This window comes from Nomascus leucogenys, chromosome 17, assembly GCF_006542625.1.
Source record: "Nomascus leucogenys isolate Asia chromosome 17, Asia_NLE_v1, whole genome shotgun sequence".
NCBI classification, from domain to species: domain Eukaryota; kingdom Metazoa; phylum Chordata; class Mammalia; order Primates; family Hylobatidae; genus Nomascus; species Nomascus leucogenys.
The window spans coordinates 18,705,533-18,719,654 of NC_044397.1; the positions used below are offsets into that span (position 1 = coordinate 18,705,533).

Here is a 14,122-nt window from a genome sequence, read left to right on the forward strand (position 1 = left end):
GGAAGTGCTTTCCTGATAGATGGACCATTTGATCTCATCTTATTTTGTCTCTGCCTCATCTCCTATAAATCTTTTCCTCACCCCACTGACCCTCCAAAATCTCAACAGCTAAAAAAGCACAGGAAAGCATATACCAAAGCAACCAGATGAGAAGAATGGTGCTATAAAAGTACTAGTAGCATTATGAAGGCATTCTTTTAGCCTCTTTAATTCATGTAGCCATTATTCTCTGGGTGGTGACTAGAAGGTTAATGTGGACATTTTCTTATGTTCTGCTTCTTTCTCCTTTTCCCCACCTCCCCACTGCAAAAACCCAGAACCAAACTGTTGAAATAAATTTCAATACACAACAGCCCAGAACTCATTTAACTGAACAATGGCTTCCCTCCTAAAGGAAAGGGAGAAGATGGTTATTGCTTCGTTCATCCTCTGAAGAGGTATGCAATGTAGTGTCTTCCTCGGGCATTACCATGGTTTCATTTTTGTCTTCAATGGTTATGTGTGTGGCACTTGGGATCCCTTCTCCCAGTAAAAATCCCAGCCTTGTCAACAGTTCTTGAGCTGCCGGCGAACAGCTCGGTTCATTATCGGCCTTTGCTTCTGGAACAAAGAAAGAAAACAATGAAGATGCCCCTCTGGGGAATTTCAGTATCGCATCTGGATGAGTTCACACTACAGCTGCTTGTCTGGTGATTTTGTGTGTTTCTATAAAATGCACACAAAGTTGGACAGCGCAGCCTGTCCTCTAGCAATACATTCTAATTAAGGAACTGTGACAGGTTAAGGAAACAGTAAAACAAAAACTCCAGGTGCAAAGGGTGAGTCAGAAGAGCCCAATGTTATCTGACGGCGATTCCTAATTCCGAGTCATGTGAAAACGGGTACTTCAGACATCAGCTTGGGTAAGAAAAGTGCCTATCTTTCATGTTACCCTCACAGAGTGCAGGGTGTCCATGCCCACAGGAGGCTGAAATGAGGTAAAACCCTAGTGGCATGCTGGTAGAGACCCAGGCTATTTAGGTGTTGGAGTAAAACTGAAATCCAAGCTGGCATTAAACAAGCCAGGGGAACGATGTGGAAAATTTGGCGGAAAACTTCCTGTGCACATCCCACAGTAGTGAAAGTCAAAACCAGGATTTCGACTTGACGGTCAATTGTGAAGAATCCAAGTTGAAACAAAAATTTAAAATCACAGTGAAACTTGTCCCAAGAGACAGGACCCAGTACCACTGTTGTCCATGCAAAGATGTAGAAAAATCAAGCTATATTCTCAGAATGCTGCACAGCAATGCTGGGAAAGCCCAGCTTTTCTTGGGTTCTCCCTGAGGTTGGTCATCTGGTTGTTTTGTACTTAAGAGAATTTTATGGTTGGATTTGATTTAAATGTTGAGCTGTAGGTTAACCCTGTACCCCAAAAGCCCAAAGGCACTTCATTATGGCCAATAAATAAAACAATATTCACATCCTTCTAACACTTCTCTCACCTTCTAAAATCAGCATCCATCAGGGGATGAAAAATTTACAAAGCAAGCTGCTTACAAAGTTGTAACTTAACAATAAGTAACCTATGACATAGTCACTCAACATTTTGCTCTTTTTTATTAATTGTCTAGGTAACTAGACTCATATGAACCTATTTTGCTTAGATGTGAAAATCTGCAGATAATGGGTAAATGTCTTAGGAAAAATAAAATGAGGAAACAACACAGTGATGTTGCCATTGAGCTACAACAGCACCAACAAAGATCAATGCTCACTTCGCCTTTTGTAAGGAACCAAAAAAATCAAAATAAGCAGAGCTTTTGCAAAGGCCATCTGTCTTATTTTCACTCATATATCAGTTTTGCAAGTCATGCACCCAGGATGGCAGCTACAAGGGAAACTACGCTGGCAGCATGTTCAAGAAAGGAAAAGCTTCCCACCCCTTGCTTACTGGTAAAAGCTCCTAATGTTTGGAGTAGGAAGAATGGTTTGCCAGCTTGGATGTTTTTTAGCTGCTCTGGAAAACTGCAGGGGTAAGGAAACCAAGGCTTGACTACTCTGGGTTAAAAGAGCCCTGATGCTTCCGGACCATGTGAGCCAAACATGAAGGGGCAGTGGCCCCAAGCCAACACAGGGAAAAGGAGCCACCCCAGGGCGGGTCGACCACATGCCAAAGCTGCTCTACAGGAGGTCCCTTCCTACCTCAAAGCACATTTTGATTCTCAAGGTAGCTGGGCATTTGGGAAAGAAGGGCGGGAACCAAACCAGATCAGCAGACAGAGGCACACCCAAGGGGTGAGGCCCTCAGAACAGGATGGCACCGCCCTCCCTCCGCCTCTGCCCTGGGCCCAGGCAGGGCAGCTACTTTATCTCAGGTGGCAGCTGGGCTGGAGGGAGGGAACAGGACGCAGATGGAAAGGGGAAGAAGTGGGTGAGGGGACAGATCTCCGCAGTTTCTCCACTCCACACCACGCTTCCCTTTCGAAACAATCTCCACACTGCTCCCGATTGTGATTATGCCCCAGAACGTCTAGCTTCTGGTTCAACCTGAAACACTGTGTGGAGAGCCAGAAACGACTCCCATTTGGCAGCTGCCATGGAGGCAGAGAGAACAGCTGCAGGAGCTTGGCTCCACAGAATTCACCTCGACAACAAACAAGGCCACGCCTGCGGCTCACTTGGGACTGGCAGGAGGACCCTGATCCTATGTAGGTCATATGTGCAGCAGGGGGACCACAACACCCCAGCACAGTGGCTGCTGCCTCTACACTGTGTCTGCAAACAGATACTCCAGGTTCTCAAGTGTTTCATTTTTTTTTTTTAAATCCAAAAACAACTTACCATCCAACCCATTTCAGATAAGTTGGGGAGCAGTGGTGATTCCAGCTTTAATGGTTGAGTTGAAAAAGGACACCTAGGCCGGGCGCGGTGGCTCACGCCTGTAATCCCAGCACTTTGGGAGGCCGAGGCGGGTGGATCATCTGAGGTCAGAAGTTTGACAGCAGCCTGGCCAACATGGTGAAACCCTATCTCTACTAAAAATACAAAAATTAGCTGGGCGTAGTGGCAGATGCCCATAATCCCTGCTACTCGGAAGGCTGAGGCAGGAGAATCACTTGAATCCAGGAAGCAGAGGTTGCAGTGAGCTGAGATTGTGCCACTGCACTCCAGCCTTGGCAACAGAGCAAGACTCTGTCTCCAAAAAAAAAAGGAAAAGGGACACCCAAATTCATGATCAACTGTTCTCCTTAACTGTACAACCTGGACTTTGCTGCTACCCAAGTTCTAAACCCTTACCCGGGGTTGGGATGAATGGACAGACATTATTTACTTCATGTTTATATCCATTAAGGCACTGCAACTGTATTCTTCCAAAGGCTTCCCACCTGTCTTTTCATATTATTCTGTCTTCTAAAATGTCAACCCAGTGATCGTCCCCTTAAAAGGTCCCCTTCAGTCTGAATTCCTTAATCCACATGAAGCTGTCTGAATCTCTCCCTTCCCTAATGCACAGAGCCCTCTCTCACTGAACTTCTTACTCTGGCAGAAGGACCCCCTGGGAGAAGTGTCACTGAGCCATCTTGGGAGAGATGAGTTGCTTAGGAACTCACATGGACATGCTGTGAAATGGAAATACATGTCTACTTGCATAGTTGTTCACTAAATACTGAGATCTGAACAGCCAGATGGTTTTAAGCTAGTTACTACAAAAGCACCTCCAAGTCAAATTCAAATGGACCACTCTAAATAGCAAGTCTATTTTCATTCATGTAGTTAATATTAAATCACTGATCAATAATGGGTGTACATTACCCAATACCTGTGGGATGAGGGCTGGAGAAAAGACTTCACTTTGCATTTCACAGATTTAAATATCTGACAACTGTATGACAGCTATATTTGGAGATGAGAGAATAATTGGCCTCACATGCCCTAGGAATCCATTAGGCAAGTGGAGAACGATATTCCCCCCAGCAGCACATTCATGGAACCCTCAGTATTACACAGCGTGAAAGGCTGACTGCATGGAGAAAGGTAAAGGGAAGTTCTTGAATCACTTCTGGCTGCCTCTATTCAGCTACTCACCCCCTTGTGGACCATATTTGGGGGCACAAATGCTAAGGAGCAGTCCACAAACTGACCAGCTCCCCGACTGCCATCTAACTTTAAACCATCAGTATCCTCTACAATCATCTTCTCATCTTCCGCCACTGTCTGAGAAGCCAGGGTGTTCTCAGTGCTAACCACTGTCCAGACCCTTTTGGGTACTGAACCTCTCTCAACTGCACTTTCTTAGTGAGGGAAGTGGCCATACCCACTTCCTACAGGTTGTGAGGCTCAAAACCAATGTGTGTGAGAAACAGCTTATAAACCACAAGATGCTATAGAATTGGTCATTATCTCTACCAACTTTAACACCAAGAGCCCACACTTCCTTGCGATTATTTTCTGGTTTCACAAGTTCATATCTACTTTCAAACGTGCTTGTATGTATGTCTTACATAACTTTCTGTTCATAATTTTTCTGCCTCAAGTAGGTTTTTGTAAACTCACTATTCCGTGACAACAAACCCCCTCCTTTTTCTGCTTACCAAACCATCCCAATTTGGCCTGCACCTTACTGCTTTCATTTTCCATTCCAATCATTCTCTCTTGTTTAAAGCCAGGGGAGGAGTGCAGGTCCCTAGCGATCACCAAGTATTATCATTCCATAGAGAAGAGTCTCTCCTCCACTCTCGTCCTCCTCAGACTCTAAAGAACACTGAGTATTGCTGACCACATTCGTCAGTTCACTATCATGTGACCTATCACCATGTGACCTTGAACAGTTGACTTAATACCAAGTGTCCAAGACAGCACTGTGAATCTAGTCTGCTAAATGAAACAGGCCCTTGGTTTGACATTAATCCTCTGCTTCTATCTATCCATGACCTGCTTCTCGCTTATCCTCTTGCCTTCCATGACTCCTACTTACAAGTATTTTTCCTGTTTCTGTCTGCTCCTTCTTAGCCATTACCATTCCCTCCCTCCTTAGATTTCCAAAAACAGTATTTAAAAAGGAACATTGGCCAGATGCGGTGGCTCACACCTGTAATCCCAGCACTTTGGGAGGCCGAGGCAGATGGATCACCTGAGAGATCAGGTGTTCGAGTGGATCAGGAGTTCGAGAGCAGCCTGGCCGATGTGGTGAAACCTTGCCTGTACTGAAAATACAAAAAAACTAACTGGGCATGGTAGCACATGCCTGTAATCCCAGCTACTCCAGAGGTTGAGGGAGGAGAATCACCTGAACCCAGGAGGCAGAGGTCACAGTGAGCCAAGATTGTGCCACTACACTCCAGCCTGAGTGACAGAGCGAGACTCCGTCTCAAAAAAATAAAAATAAAAAGGAATATTCATCCATGGACCTGCTCTGTTTCTGTCAATAATTTGTTGTTTCTGGTCTGTAATACCAAAACATAGTTATCATGCAGGTTACCTTCAAAATTTTCATGTCATCCACCCCACATTGAAATTATCACCAAACTTGCCATTTCTCCGTTCAAAATGCCTGCTGAATTAGCCTCTTCTTCTTTAGTCATCCATCACTCAACTCAAAGTCTTCATCCTCTTAAGTCTAGAGGACTATCAGAGTTTGGATCAATTTTCTCATCTTTATTTTTATTTTCTCCCTCTTTTCCTTCCTCTAGAGTCAGTACAGTAGGTTCTTAAGCTTTTTGGTCTCAGAATTCACTCTTAAAAATGGAGGACTGCAGGCTTATGAGGGTTATGTCTATTGATATTTATCATACTAGGTATTAAAACTAAGAATTTTTAAACTGTATGTTAGTTCATTTTAAGGTTATAAAACTCCATGTTAACAATATTTTAATTAAAAAACTAATTTTTAACTTACGGGTACATAGGTAAAAAGCTGTACTTTTGATTTTAAAGATGAGTTAAGAAGAATGGCAATGTTTTTACAATTTTACGAACTTTAATGTTCAATTAAATAGAGGACAGCTGGATTTGCATAACTTCTTCTGCATTCAATCTGTGAGGATCAGTTCTTTTGGTTCAAGCACATGAAGAACTGCAGCCTCAGACAGATACGTAATTGGGAAAGAGAGGAGTCTTTTTAGTTAATTATAGATATTCTTCTCTGACATCTGGCCAAAACTTGACAATCAGCAATTCCCTCCCCCTCCTTTTTTTTTTTTTTTTTTTTTTTTTTGAGAAGGGGTCTCGCTATGTTGCTCAGGCTGGTTATGAACTCCTGGGGCTCAAGCAATCCACCTGCCTCAGCCTCCCCAAGTGCTGGAAACAGCAATTTCTTAAAGCTAAGTTCCACTGTTGACTCAATCTGCATCAATGAATTTTTACTGTTACAGTAAGATCCAATGTTTTATACTTTAAATGGATCTTTTACCCATGCAAGACTGTGTAACATTATGCATTGGGTCATTTGGAAAATAATGGTTTTGCAGATTTTGCAAATGTTGACAAATGTTATCACATAATATCAAAACATCACATTACCAGAAATCTCAATTGAAAAGTCTTGGGAAACCATCAAGCTCAATGTGACTGGTGTAAAATTTCCCAAAAAACCTAATTTTCATTTGAAATGTCAAATTTTATCATTGGCAACTAATCCTGTCAGGGTTGGTGGGTTGTTTTTTTTTTTTTGAGACAGAGTCTCGCTCTGTGGCCCAGGCTGGAGAGCAGTGGTGCAATCTTGGCTCACAGCAACCTCCGACTCCTGGGTTCAAGCAATTCTCCTGCCTCAGCCTCCTGAGTAGCTGAGATTGCAGGCGCCCACCACCACGCCCAGTTAATTTTGCATTTTTAGTAGAGACAGGGTTTCACCATGTTGGCCAGGCTGGTCTCGAACTCCTGACCTCAGGCAATCCACCCGCCTTGGCCTCCCAAAGTGCTAGGATTACAGGTGTGAGCCACAACGCCTGGCCATTTTTTTTTTTTTTTAATTGAAGTGCAAGGCTAATTTCATTCCTTTTGAAGAAAAGGTGTGCCAAATACCTACCTTCAGAATAACCACGGTTTGTCAGTCATTCTTTCAAATAAAAACAATATTCCATTTTAAAAGTAGCGAGTTCAGCTTACAATTCAATCATACAAGTGCTCTGCCTCAAGACAACCATCAGACTTCAGAGCGTGCAGAAGGGCTTTATGCAGACTTCTCACTTCATCACACAGAATATTAAAAAGATGGGTCTCCAAGGGTCAAGATTTAATAACATTACTTTTAATGCTTCGTCAAGGACATTCTTCAGTGAATTATTATTTGTGATGCCAGCACGTGGCAGTGAAGAACACCAGGACTACTAGTGTAGCCAGTGCCTTGACATATACTAAGGTATCAGAAGTTTTACTGACAATTGCCTTTGCAGCATCAGTGCAAATGTCAACAAAGGGAAATGTAAATACCTTCTCCATATTATTACAAAAGGGTTTTGTATTATTATAAAAAGAGCTTTGACATCACAAACCCTTGAAAGTGTCTTGGGGACACCTAGAAGTCCATAGCCTACACTATCAGAACCTCTGAATTAAGTCTACAACTGTGTTAAATAAAAACCACAGCTGCACATATCTCTCATCCTAGTAACTGATCTCCCATCTTTATCTGTTTAATTTCTTGGGGGTAAGAGGGCTGTCTGTTCTCACCAATTCCACTTCCTTATCACATAGTATAACTTCAACTCACAGACCTTCACAAGTCTCCTGAAACAGCCCTGTTAAGCACATTAATTTTTCTTTTTCCTTTTTTGTAATACACCTTTTCTTTTGATTTTCCTGTAGATCTACGGCCTTGCAAGCACTCTGTCCTGCAAGGTAGAAAGTGGCAATTGTTGTAAGAGACACACAGAGGGAAAAATCCATGATTACCAGAATACTGTGCTCTTTTGTGGTCTTTTCCTATCCCTCTTGCTGGTGCTCCTTGCATCTTTGTCTCAGCTCACAAATGAAATACCAGTTTCTCAGCCCTCTTTTGTCAATGACCTGTTTCCCTACTGTAACTTGCCTAGTCTCATAGCATTACTTCCAAGCAACTTGCTGACCAGTTTATATCCTGAGCTCTTTCTTGAGACCCAGTATGATTTTCCAACTGGTGGCTGGACACTTGCCAAGATGTTCTGCCAGCACTTCGAAGTCTACATGCCTGAAACTGAACTCAAACCCCACTCCTCCGGTGTCCCTTAATGTGGTCTCAAAGGCGTGGAGTTGTTGTCTCTGTCTTTTCCAGTTCCCAGGTCCTTGCAATTCCTCAAGAATCTTCCATTCACCACCTCTTCTTCACTGAAACTGATCTAATTTGAGACTTTATCCTCTCACTTAACTATTAAAACAATTTTTTAATCATTCTTAACCCTAGTCTCTTTCCAGTCCCACTCCATCCTACTGTGTTGCCACGTACTATAGTCTGAATGTCTGTGTCTCATGAATGGGATTAGTGTCCTTATAAATGAGGGAGCTTGTTTGTCCCTTCCACTACATGGGGTTACAGCAAAAAGATGGCTGTCTATGAACCAGCAAATAGGCCTTTGCCAGACCCCAAATCTGCAGAGTAGCTTGATCTTGGACTTTCCATCCTGCACAAATCTAAGAAATAAATTACTGTTGTTTATAAACCACTCAGTTTATGGTATTTTTGTTACAGCAGCCTGAACTAAGACAACAGGTACATCTTAAGGCATAGCTCCAATTAAGTCTTTCCATGCTCAGAATCTCTATCTGCTGGCCAAGCCTAGTGGTTCACATCTGTAATCCTGGCACTTTGGGAGACCAAGGCGGGTGGGTCACCTGAGGTCAGGAGTTTGAGACCAGTCTGGTTAACATGGCAAAACCCTGTCTCTACTAAAAATACAAAAATTAGCCGGGTGTGGTGGCGGGTGCCTGTAATCCTAGCTACTCAGGAGGCTGAGGCAAAAGAATTGCTTGAACCCAGGAGGTGGACGTTGCAGTGAGCTGAGACTGTGCCACTGCACTCCAGTCTGGGCAACAAGAGTGAAGCTCCATCTCAAAAAAAAAAAAAAGAGAATCTCCATCTGCTGAACTCCTAGTTCATCACACAGCTTGGATTAGTCATTACTTCCTCCTTTATTACAGTCACTCTGTATACAGGTCTCTAATCCCCTGCCAGACTCTAAGGCTCCATAAAGACAGGACCCACGCTTGATAACCCATCTCAAATAGCATTTAGCATAGTGGTTTTTCACAGCATAGAAATGTAATACTTATTCAAGGAAAAGCAGAATGAATGGATACTCTACTTCCAAGAGTCTCTCTTCTATGCACACATACCAGGTATGCCCCTTTTCTGTACTTCCATCAAATAAAACCTCATTCAACCATTGGTTGAATGTTGCATTGCCATTCTAAGAAGCTAAAAATTAAAGCAGGATCAAGGTTACCTCTTGGGAAAGAAAGGGTTTTAAGAAATAAAACCTGACTATGCATTTTCTTCAGTTATATTCTTTTTCTTCTTTCTTTCTTTCTTTTTTTTTTTTTTTTGAGACAGGGTCTCACTCTGTCTCCCAGGCTGCAGTGTAATGATGTGATCATGGCTCACCGCAGCTTCTACCTCCCTGGCTTAAGAATCCTCCCACCTCAGCATCCTGAGTAGCTGGGACCAGAGAGGCGCACCGCTATATCTGGCTAATTTTTTGACTTTTTGTTGATGTGAGGCCTTACTACATTGTCCAGGCTGGTATCAAACTCCTAGGCTCAAGCAATCCTCCTGCCTTGGCCTCCCAAAGTGCTGGGATTATAAGCGCAAGCCACCACACCCAGCCCCTTTATGCTTTATACTTCTTTAATCCTCTGTATCTGTTTGACCATCTAAAATGGTAATAAAAAACATAAGGTGTCAAAATATTTACTTAAGCATATAACTAAAGACCCTCTCCTCCCAGAAGATAGTTTCACATTGAACTATTCCGCTCTTTCATATATGTTAGCTTTATTTGCTAGTCAGACTGCCAGGAAAAAAGTTTCATCACTGACTGACATGAAGATATCATTTAAAAAAAGTTTCATCAAATTTTGAGATTGATCTTCACAAAGCAATGACTTATGAGACTAAAAACTTTCTCACCCCTCCTCAAAACTTGCCCAAGTAGCTAGAAATACATTAATGCAAACCTAAATAAACTATGGTTGCCCCTAAATCAAAGAAATAAAGCATGGATCCTGTTATAATAATCATCTCTAATTTATCTGAAGGTTTTTTCCCTTAAGGCAGATATTGTTTTGTGGGTAAATGAGTTTTCCCCTAAACAATATGTTGATTTAGCAATAGGAAGCCTACTCATTAAGAACTTATTCTATCTGACACACAGATTATTAGGACTATTTGACAGGAAAATGGGCTTTGTATTTTGTTTGATGATTTTATTAAGTCATCCGTTTTTCCTAGAGTAGAAAATGCTGTGTTTCAAATATATTTAAACACACTAAGATAGAATGTGTTTTCCTAAAGATGTTTCCAGGTGAGTGCAAACTCCTTCCTTTCCTTCCTTTCTTCCTTTTTTAAAGAGACAAAGTCTCACTATGCTGCTCAGGCTGTTCTCAAACTCCCAGTCTCAAGCAATCCTCCCGCCTCGGCCCCCTGAATCACTGGAATTACAGACAGGTGTGAGCTACAGTGCCCAGCTTGCAAACTTTAAGAAACAAGTTATTTGCTTACAGAAAAAAATATTCATCTTCTTATATCATTGAACCCACACTTCCCAAAAGGCTAAAACATGCATCACACATAAATGCAATTACTTATAAATAAGCAAATTCAAAATGTTCTTTGGTTTGTTTTCCTTTGATTTAAAATCCAAACAGAGAGCTAAGAATCAAGAGTTGATGGAGCTCCATGACCAAAGCAAAAGTGAGGCAGGAAAGTATTTCAAGCATTTAGGAATAACTTGATATTTCACGAGTCCATGGGAAATTTCAAAAGCACTTCACAAGGAGCTGTTTTCAGTGGAGTCTGTTAGTCTGGTGAATACTGGCATGCTATTATTGACAGCACCCAGAAAAGTGTCTTAGAAACTTAAACAAGAATGTCTAAAGGAAATATAGATAACAGAAGACCACATTTTAAAGTAAAACTTAAGTGATGATGCTGATATTAAACCCTAAAAATGAGGGTTTGCCCATCATGTATCTGTACACACCCGGGTTAACACTCAAACTCAATTAGTTTTAGTTGGCTCTATCATTTCCTTTGGGTTCAGTGATCTGGATAAAATTTACACTTTGATATGGCAGACTTAATTAACCCCATTGAAATTTAAGGGACTCCATGGGGATTACAAAACACACCATTCTATACTAATTGTCCTGTTCGACTTTGTTAGGCAGCCACCTCTCCTCATCAACCAAGAGAAAGCTCACCCTGCTGCGGCATCCACCAACAACATGGCTATCTTCAGGCAAGACCATGCACCCACAGACGTGAACTACACCTGCTCCCGAGACACTTAACAAAAATGAAAACATATCCTGCTTCTTAATTTCAGGCGAAACCGAAATGTCTGGTCCTGTATTTGTAGCCCATGGATCTCATAATTTTGGTCCCCAGGAGACTAAAGATGCCAAATCAGAAAGCTCAGGTCTCAGGAGTGAGCACACATGCAAACTTCAGGCCACTCCAGCAAGACCAATTGCTGCATTTGAAATTTAGCTCAGCCCACAGCCAAGCATAAGAACACTTCCTTTCGCCAAGAAAGGTGGCCAATTCTGCTTTGAGCAAGGGAGAAAAGTTAACAATGGGAACTATTTATAACCTTCCATTGCCTAATAAAAATCCAAATTTTCTACCCCCACTCCCACACCAGGAGGAGGAGGTCCCAATCCCTGTACAGAACCTCAATGATACTCCCAGCCAGGGAGGAAGAGGTTACATAATGGAGCCTAGGCCAGCCAAAATGCCAAGGGCATAATTGACCAGGGCTTACAAAGGCTTTGGTGGGTGGGGAAGAAGGGAAGAGGTAGGTAGCAGGCTTAATCTGAGCCAGGCAGACAGCTTAGACATTTGATGACTGATACTCACTACAGAGAGATAGATTTTACTTTCCTTTCAGGACATCGAGGAGAGAGAGAACAGACTGCCTGCCCGCGTGAATGCACAATCAAGAGAGGCCTCATGTACCAGCAGCTGGCTATCCTAACCAGACACCACAGTGGAATCTCCACCTTCACCAGCAACATTCGCTGTGCACAAATCCTCAGCTCAAATCCTCTTCCCTCAACCACACAATGAGTGCCTGGACAGAAAGAAAGAGGGTGGCATTTCTCATGCCAAGACACCTACAATAGCACCTCTTGCCTGCCCAGAGTGCCCAGTGCCTGGCCCCATCTTTTCCCCATGTCCCAAACTCCCCTTCCCTTCCCAGTTTTCAGCTTTTGCTGATCCTTCCTCACAGCTCATTTTTAGCTGTATTTTTACCACCACTCCAGTATATTGTCTTCCCACGTCCTACTTATTACCCACTCCCTGCCATACAGCACCAGCAACACAATAGGCACACACAGGGGTTAGAACATAAAGGGTCTGTATCTCCTACCACCCACAATTAGGCAGAGGAAGGTGCCAGATATGCCAAAGTAAAAATATGGTTGAGTTCTCTTTCCCAAGTTCTCTTTCAGCATTGCTACATAAACTTGTGTCCACACTAAGGATAAAGCAAGCCCCTTTACATACAACAAGATTCCTAGTCCCATGTTTCTGCAGAAAAACAGAGTGGAAATTCAAAACACCCAAATTAAAGGCAAGAGAGATGTGAGTTGGGGACTCCCCAGAAAGGAACAAACAGGAAAATTCCTGAATTGATTTTTTAAAATAAACAACTATGAATACATCTGTTAAATGCTACAAATTTGTAATGTCACACATATTTCCAGGTATAAAATATATATACATATAAAATGCCTTTAAAAATATTTCCATCAATTTGTTTTTTTTTTTTTGCTCCTACTTCAACATCCCCTAAAGAAAAACTTCAGATGTTAAAAAAGCAGCCTCAAAAAGACACCAAATGCTTTTTTTTAAAGCTAGCAATTACATGCTTTGTCCAGTTAAAGTTTCAGCTTTTCAGCCAAAGCCTGTTGTTGAATTTTCTCAAGCAGTAGAGTATTAAAAACAAAACAAAATCTTGGAAGCAATCTACTGGGTGACGCTTCCTATCTTCCAAGACCTGGTAGGTCAAAATTCAGAGGAAATAGGACTCAATCCTTAAATAATGCATATGTACCCACTTAACTATTTCTATGCCAGGTATACAATTTCCAAGAATTTGCGTTAGCCAAACAGATCTCTGTAACTGCTGGCGGGGAAAATACCTCCCAAATACATTCTCAGCAAAGCAGTACTGCAAGGACACTCAAGTTTCATTCAGAAATGAAGTGTCACTGTATAAAATCTTTGGTAGAGGGGGGAAGGAAATCACTGAAAACATTCTTACCATGCTCATCAGGCTCTGTTGGCTTGGGTACTTCTCTGAATGGCATTATAACTGCATCTCCAGGCACTCTGGGGCTTTCCACATACTTGGGCTTCCTGACGGGACCTGTAGTGGGAAAGATCTGAGTGTGGCTAATTTTTTCCAGATGCAAACAAAGCCTTGGAATGTACAGTGTGCGTCCTTACCAGGACCCAAATATGCCTAGAGGAAGAGCCAGTCCCCTCCCCTCCCTTAAACACACACACACACACACACACACACCACACACACACACACACAATTTCAGTACAGACGAGGGAACGTCCAGTCTGGCCTGCCAAAGAAGAAAAGAGTAAGCTCAGATTTGAAAATGTAAACCCTAACAAAAACAAAAGCTGCTCTCTTGCTGTGAAGTCGCTACAGCTGTCTTTACTGATCAAGTGGGTGATTTTGACATGTTCAAACCTGGACTGCTTTGTGATGAAGGGTTTTATGAGTTTCCTCTAACTGGGACAAGGATGGGACAAAGACGATTTGGTTGCTTGGTATCTCTAAAGTCAGGAGGCAAGGATTACAAACAGCCGGCCTGTAACAGCAACACGGTCCGCGCACCAGCCACAAGAACGCAGGCATCTTATCTGGCTGGTGACGCACAGTAACTGTGCGGGGCACAGCAGCCAGCCAGCGGGTCAGACATAGGA

The 14,122-nt window shown here is 42.5% G+C and overlaps 1 protein-coding gene across 6 annotated transcripts in view; it reads right to left on the reverse strand.

The window, feature by feature from the left end:
* The window catches only part of TANC1 (tetratricopeptide repeat, ankyrin repeat and coiled-coil containing 1), a 263,097-nt gene that overhangs the window by 83,106 nt on the left and 165,869 nt on the right, over window positions 1-14,122 (reverse strand). For 3 of the 6 annotated variants that reach the window (XM_030796064.1, XM_030796062.1, XM_030796060.1), the window contains exons 5-6: window positions 13,443-13,547; window positions 470-600 (exon numbers count right to left, since the gene is read on the reverse strand). In XM_030796064.1, coding sequence (XP_030651924.1) covers window positions 470-600; window positions 13,443-13,547 — 236 coding nt within the window. The remainder of the gene's footprint in view (window positions 1-469; window positions 601-13,442; window positions 13,548-14,122) is intronic. The other 3 variants (XM_030796063.1, XM_030796061.1, XM_030796065.1) reach the window with 2 other exon arrangements.